Genomic DNA, 7,727 nt, shown 5'->3' on the forward strand with positions numbered 1-7,727 from the left:
CCATATTTCCCTTACCCCATGCCAAAAAACAAATCTACACCACCAAAACCGCGCAGAGTGTCATTTGCAAAGAAACTGAGCATAATTTACATAAAAAGTGATGATGTAAGAGGCGCATCACCGTGTAATATGAGTATCGATGGGGGTGAGGTAAGTGTGGAGATAACGAACGATTATGGGAGCTATGTAGATGGTACGGATGGGAAGAGAATGAATAGGAGGATAAGCGGAGGTGCAGATGAGAGGGGAAATGATAAAAATGTAAGTATGACTGGTGATAAGTGTGATGATAAGGATACGAGCGTAGATACAAAAGATGAAAAGCGATTCTGCTCCAGTAATGAAATGGCGAACGAAGGAGATGTTATTCATGCGTATGATAACAATCAATTAAGTAATAAAAATGCAGTTTATGCACGTGAACAGAGAATTGATACTGAGCCTTTTAGTAGCGCACAATCAAGGACAAGCATAAACAAGGAAAACGTGTTGAATACCGGTGGCACAGAAAGAATTGATTCGATGAACGAACGGAAAGATGAGTTTATGAATGTAAGAATGGAGAATGTGATAGAAGAAACGAAGGATAAGAATTTGATAGACATGGAGAGAGTGGATGAAGTGGTAAGGGATGTAGTAAGGGATGTAGTAAGGGATGAAGTGATAAGGGATGTAGTAAGGGATGAAGTGGTAAGGGATGTAGTGGTAAGGGATGAAGTGGTAAGGGATGAAGTGGTAAGGGATGAAGTGGTAAGGGATGAAGTGGTAAGGGATGAAGTGGTAAGGGATGAAGTGATGGGTAGAGGAACTGAGAATGAAGATAATAATGGAGCTGAGAATGGAAATAAGAATGGAAATAAGAATGAAAATATTAATGGAAATATTAATGGAAATAAGAATGGAAATAATAACGCAGTACAAAATAACAAGGATGTGCTAATAAATACGGTTGATCTGCGTAAAATAATACGAAAAGATGAAGAAGAACTGAACATAAACGAAAGGCTGGCATCAATAGGCATACGCTTCTTAGACGATCTCATACTGAAACAGACAAGAAAATCAACGCTCATCAAAACAAAAAACGAAATTGATGAACACCTCTACGTATACTACAAGCTGTACTACGAACAAAGGATGGCATTCTTCTGCTCGTTCCTGAGTTACATCAAGGATAAAATGAAGGAGCATGAGCAAGTGCTTGCCAGCAAACACAAAGAGATGAGAGTTGATGATTTTATACGTATGAAGAATGCAAAGGCTCTTAAGACAGAGTGCAGGAACAGGACAAGAATACGGTGGCATGAGTTGAGGCGAACAAGGGAGATGAATTTTAATAAGAGGATGGTTGAGTGCAGGGATGAGTTGGTTGAGGTAAATAGGGGGATGGAGATAGAGAGGGGCAGGAGAGAGAAAGAGAGACAAAGGGTTAGAGATGAGATTGAAAGATTGGAGATAAGGATGGGAGATATGAACAGGAATGGTAGCGTGAGTAGGAGCGGTAGTGCTCCCAGTTCAACTGGCAACAACCTCAAAAATGATAATGAATCCATAAAGAGCGTGAACATGTACGATTTTGAAAGAATGAAGCGCAAAATAAAAGAACAAAACGATCTGATAGAATGTCTGAGCAAGGAAGTACAGGAAAAGAAGAAATACAATGCCATCCTCAAGCAAAGAATACAAAGCGAAAGAAAAGAGGAGCAAACACTTCGTGTAACGATCAGAGAGATGGAAGAGAATGCACGTACCAAAACGGTTGATGAACAGGAATGTGAACAGATGAAGAAGAGGTACCTGTTGAGTGCTACATTCTATCAGTGTGAGGTACTTAAGGTAGAGAATGAAAGGATAGAATTTAATTTTTTACAGTTTGGGGTGGTGTACGGTGTTAAGGGAGCGGTAGTGCGTGCTACGGTTAAGAATGAGTTCATTAATTTTTATGTTAGGGTGGTCAACGAAAGAATTGGTAAGGTAGTAGCATGTTACGATAATGAAAAGGACAGTAATTGCGATAGTGGTACGGATAGCAGTACTGATGTGTTGCATCCATCCTTTGTCATCAACACACTTTCATTGGTCAGCTTTTACTACGAAGAAATCCTTGTGATGGAGAGGAAGTACTTCTTGGATATGGTAATAAATGATGGTGTGTATTTGAATGTACGAGTACCGAGTATAAGTAGCGATGAGAGGGGCGTAGAAATGTTTATTGATACAGAATTAGTGGTGTACGTTAAGATGGATGGAAAGTATGTGAGGAGTAGTAGTATTAGCTTGTTAGATATTGTTGAATGATTGTGCTATTTATTATTAGTATTGATAATACGTATTGATAAGTATTTATACTAATAATACTAATAATACGTATTAGTACTTATTATTAGTATTTGGTACTATTATTAGTACATACTATCAATACGTACTAATATTTATCAATACGTATTAATACTTATCAATACGTACTAATATTATATATACATACCAATAATATTAATACGTACCAATAATATTAATACATACCAATAATATCAATACTATAATACGCATCAATACTTATTAATACTTATCAATACATACTAATATTATTGGTATGAATAGTACCGCACCAATAATATTACACTATATCAATATTATTATTGATAACGAATTGCACATATCGTTGAATGATAGCTGTGGTAACAACGGTACTAATAGCAGCACTAATACCACTAATAGCGGTGATAACAACAATACTGGTAGCAGTGCTGGCCCTGGTAACGGTAATACTGGCAGTAGTAGTAACAGCAGTGCTAGCAGTGATAATAGCAGTACTAGCCGTGGTAATAGCAGTACTAGCCGTGGTAATAATAGCTGCGGTACTTGTAGTAGTGGTAGCGGTACTAGCAGTGATAATAATAATAGCGGTAATAATAGCAGCAGTATTAGTGGCTGCGGTAAGTGTGGTAGCATTGCTATCCTTGGCAGTGGTAGCATTAGTAGTGGTAATTGCGGTATCAGCAATTGTAGTAGTGGTGATTGTGGTATCAGCAATTGTAGTAGTGGTAATTGCGGTATTATTATCAGTAATTGTTATTATTACGTTGCTATCACTGCTACTACTGCTAGGATTGCCCGTACTACTGCTACCACAGCTATTACCACGTATGAGGCCTTTAATGCGTATTGTTTACCATTGCTGCCCGCATCGTATTTATGCTTCTTTTTTTCTATTCCCTACCTTATTAAGGTAAGGGAGTGGTTGGCGGAACAGCTGTACATCTGCTAGTGTGCCATGCATAAATACATGGTTATGCATTGTAAATATTTTGATCACCGCTTTGCTTACCATCTGTTACATTGTTTCAGATTTTTGCTTTAAATACCTCCTAATTTCCCTCCAACAATAAAAAAGCAGAAGAAATGACGAGGACCCTTATGACACGCCACAATGAAATACCTGACAAAGAGAACTACGATCCGATAGCAGAATGCTATTCGCCACACACGAAGAAGACGGGCAGCGTAAGACGGGCCATTCTCAAGGATATTACCGATAGGTATAGGAAGGAAAGTAAGGAAGAGGAACACGTTAGTGAACCTAAGAAATGGAGTGATGAGATTGAGGAGTTGTTTGGTAGGTGGAAGGATTCTCCTGTCCGGAAAAAGAATATGAGGGAGATGTAGGGAGGTGATACGAAGTGTTATCGAGGGATGTTATGGGATAGTAGAGCATGGGTGAAGGAGTGCAATACCAGGGATAGAAAGTGGTGGCAGTACCAGACAGTAGAGCAATGTTGTAATTTTATAGGAACGGTAATATTGCAGTATTGTGCCATGGTAGAGTACTTCACCACGAGGACCGTTTATTAAATAAGTGCATGTTACGCTTTGTTCTTTTATTCCTTTGATGCATTGAAATTACTTTTTAATATTGTACCCTTTGTTTATGCATAATACAGGGGTAGGACATGGTACAGACAAGTGGGGTAAGAGAAGAAGAATGGATGGGAATGAACATGGAGAGGAAAGGGACAGTAGCGATGTTGCGGACGAGGATAGAAATATTAGCAGTACCGCTGATACCCTGCTCAACACACAGTCTGATGTTCAACTTAGCGATAATATGCCTATAAATGTGTACCTGCGTATTAAGCCATCAGATACGGTGCACCATGTTGTATCAGGCAGTACGCTCCTGTACAACAACGAAAAGTACACCTTCACAAGAATATTTGCAAAATCATCACAAAACGAAATATTTGAGCAGATAGGCAAACAAATGGTGATAAACACCATAAAAGGATACAACTCAACAATATTTGCGTACGGACAGACGGGAAGCGGCAAAACATACACAATAAAGGGAGACAACCACCATCCAGGAATAGTGCCGCGCATCTTCAACTACGTATTTGAATACGGAACGGCTGATGAGGTGGCGCTGAGCATGCTGGAGATTTACAACGAGCATGTACGTGATTTGCTGTGTGATAACGGTGCGTTGAGTATCAGGGAGGGTATTGATGGCACTTATGTTACCAACTTGGCGCGAGTGGTGGTAACGGACTATGAAATGGCGATGAGTGTGTACAGACAGGGAAGCGGGATGAGGAGTGTTGGTGTTACAGGGATGAATAGGGAGAGTAGCCGATCGCACTGCGTGTTGGTGGTGTATTTTAGGGGTAGGGATGGGGTGGTGGTTAGGGAGAATAAGATTAATATTGTTGATTTGGCGGGATCTGAACGTATTAGGGGTGATGATGTGGGTGACGTAGGGCATAACAATGGCTCGTGCAACGTAGGAAACGGTGTTGGCAACACGTATTATGGCACGTACAACGTTCAAAATACTAGTCATACAGCTCATAGCACATCCTGTATGGTAAACAAACATTCAACCGCAAAAAGCGCAAGCATCAAAGAAACAGGTAACATAAACAAATCGTTGCTGTCCTTAAGGGAGGTGATAAAAAAGCTGTGCAAAAAACAGAACGAGCACATAAACTACAGAGACTCAAAACTAACATTCCTGCTGAAGGACAGTCTGGGCGGTAACAGCAACCTAACGGTTATAGGTAATGTAAATCTGAGGTACAAAACGGAGAGCATCCACACTTTACGCTTTTTACAACGTGCCAAGCACATAAAGAACACGCCTACGCTTACCGTAGACGTAAGAGGCGGTCTCAACGATATAAAGCGAGAGTTGGCGGTAGTGTACGGTAGGAACAGAGAATTGGAGATGAGATTGAAGGAGTATGAGATGGTGGGTAGAACAAGAAGGGTGGTTGGGAAGTATTGTGGTGATATTGGATGGGTTAGAGGTGAGATTGAGAGGGTTAGAGGGATAGTGGCTGGGATGATTGGTGATGTGGATAGGATTGTTAATGGATGGTTTGATAAGAATAGGTGTGTTATAGGTAGGATGGATGAGATGTTAAGGTGTAGAGGGATGGATGAGAATGTGGTAAATGAGAGTGTGGTGAATGAGAATGTGGTAAATGAGAGTGTGGTGAATGAGAATGTGGTAAATGAGAATGTGGTGAATGAGAATGTGGTGAATGAGAATGTGGTAAATGAGAATGTGGTAAATGAGAATGTGGTAAATGAGAAAGGGCGTACGAATGGTGGAATAAGTCATGTATACGGGATTGATAGGTGCAAAGGTATAAAAACCAAGTATGAGAACGCTTGTTATAATAAAATGGAGAATGAGCAGTGGAATGGAGAAGAAAACATGGTAAACAACGAATCACGTACGAAGGATAAAAATAATACGGATGGGGATAAAACAATGGGCGAGGGTGTGAGCGGCCGAGTTACACGCTTAGCGGATCAGGGAACAAAGAAAAGGTAAATTAAGGAGAAAAGAGTTTACAAGTACTGTTGCAAAGCAGGATATTTCATTTAATGTTGGCATGGAGAGGAAATGATGTATAAATTAATATGGAGCAAATATTTTTGAAGAGAATGTTTAAAAGTATTGTTTATAGGGGTGACTTTATTTAATGTTGGCATGAGGGGGTAATAAGCCTAGTATAACGAATTACATGCATTCAAACACTTTACACTTTTTTCTTGGTAATCTTTGGTTTTTGTGAGCAACGAGTATTTGTTCGCTTGCAAGGTGAGAGAGAATAGAAATTTTAACAACGTTGTATCAAAACGATTACTGGCACGATGTAAAGATTTGCTCGCTTATGGACGAACAGGTGGTATTGAGTAATTCACCCCTGCCGTTTTAGAAAATTGTTGTTGCTAAGGAACGGTTAATTTATTTGGAATGTTTTAATTTGGTAACTGGTCAGACAAGCATTGATCAACATTTGTGGCACAAATCGTGGCTTAGGGGTGTTCCGGGTTGCAAGGCAAAAAGTAAGTTCGGCCAAAAAGCGATAAAGGATCAAATATTTTACGAAATGGTATTTTTAAACATAAAAAAGTGATTTAGTTGTATAACAAATCCAATAGCACAGCAAGTGCATTTATACAATGGATACAGAAGATAATTAGCATTTACTGTGCTGATAATATAGCAATAAGCATTGTTCGTATGCTTACAGCTTTTATACACAACAGCAATAAGGCATTGCTCTGTATTTTTTCAATAAAATGTTAACTTATCACGTCATATCTATCAACTAAAGACCGATTAGAAAGGAGTTGTAGCAGCACTCTAAATATGTGTGTAAAGAGAATGCTTGGTGGATGTAAGCCGTGTAGGTGAGCATTTCGTTTTTTTCTTTTTTAATATAATTTTACAATCTTTCAAACAATACCAACAATTTTTTTGAATTACAATTTAGTGAAGTATCGATGGTATAAATAAGTAAATTTGTTATGATTTTCAGTTCCGGTGTAAAATATGGAATGTAATTAAAATAGAAAATTTATTAATTAAAAAAGTTAAAAAAAAAATGATTGAATGACACTCTCATGACGGTATAATTGCTTGTGGTTTGCATCAGCTGATATAATCTACATTATTATATGGAAGTAGAATTGGTTGTTAAGCTTAGATGATTCGATACGAAGTTGGTTGTGCCATTAAACACGAACATACGAAAGAAATGAACATTTTAGCGCTATCACACGGATTTTTCTTTTTTTCTTATCATTTTAAAAATATATAAAGACGGGAAAAGCTGATTTTATGTCACTTATACAAGGCTATTTGCCAACTAAGTCACAGTTTCTTGTAATTGGTATGGTATGCATACTCATGGCCATAGCTGTAACGATATCTATAGGGATATACACGGCGGAGGGAACATCGCACTTGCTCTCTTCGGGTGAGTCATTGGCTGAAAAAGTTAATTCTCGGCACGATGAGGAAATTGAAGCGAGGACCGTACAAGGTGATGGTAGCGAAAAGGGCACTACGGTCGCCAATGCGGACGATTACAACGGTGAGCATGATGACGTTCACGTGAAAGTAAAGAAGGTGATTAAAGAAGATGATGGTAGCGAAGCACGTTTAATCGTATCTGAGAAATGCGGAAGCGCATCAGATTCCGGATCTGAGTCTGTGGTGGTTGAAGCAGTTTATAATTATTTGAAAGATGCAAGGAATGACAGAGAATTGAAAGATTATGGAGGTGAAATCGGAAATAGCGAGCAGAGGGATATGACGAGAGCAAGAGTAGGCGAAATTAGCGTACCTACGGCATATAATGAGGAAAATGCGCTACCTATTTACGGATCTCAAAGTTTAAGTAGGCAGGAAGATGAAATGACTGCCATCC

The 7,727-nt window shown here is 39.0% G+C and overlaps 4 protein-coding genes across 4 annotated transcripts; all 4 read left to right on the forward strand.

Annotated features, from left to right (window-relative positions):
* Positions 1–18: 18 nt before the first annotated feature.
* Positions 19–2,298, forward strand: VCUG_01764 (uncharacterized protein; the record flags this gene model as incomplete). Its single annotated transcript, XM_008076591.1, has 1 exon — positions 19–2,298. One exon carries the CDS (start codon positions 19–21, stop codon positions 2,296–2,298), a length of 2,280 nt encoding a protein of 759 aa, XP_008074782.1.
* A 295-nt stretch (positions 2,299–2,593) lies between these two features.
* Positions 2,594–3,869, forward strand: VCUG_01765 (uncharacterized protein; the record flags this gene model as incomplete). The annotated part of the gene is made up of 1 exon (XM_008076592.1): positions 2,594–3,869. One exon carries the CDS (start codon positions 2,594–2,596, stop codon positions 3,266–3,268), a length of 675 nt encoding a protein of 224 aa, XP_008074783.1. The 3' UTR covers positions 3,269–3,869.
* Positions 3,870–3,928: 59 nt separating this feature from the next.
* On the forward strand, positions 3,929–5,839 carry VCUG_01766 (uncharacterized protein; the record flags this gene model as incomplete). Its single annotated transcript, XM_008076593.1, has 1 exon — positions 3,929–5,839. The coding sequence occupies one exon, from the start codon at positions 3,929–3,931 to the stop codon at positions 5,837–5,839; it is 1,911 nt and encodes a 636-aa protein (XP_008074784.1).
* Positions 5,840–7,135: 1,296 nt separating this feature from the next.
* Positions 7,136–7,726, forward strand: VCUG_01767 (uncharacterized protein; the record flags this gene model as incomplete). Its single annotated transcript, XM_008076594.1, has 1 exon — positions 7,136–7,726. A coding segment is annotated over one exon (591 nt), but the record flags the coding sequence as incomplete, so codon positions are not given.
* Position 7,727: the final 1 nt, after the last annotated feature.

Source organism: Vavraia culicis (genome assembly GCF_000192795.1).
Source record: "Vavraia culicis subsp. floridensis unplaced genomic scaffold supercont1.31, whole genome shotgun sequence".
Taxonomy (NCBI): Eukaryota; Fungi; Microsporidia; family Pleistophoridae; genus Vavraia; species Vavraia culicis.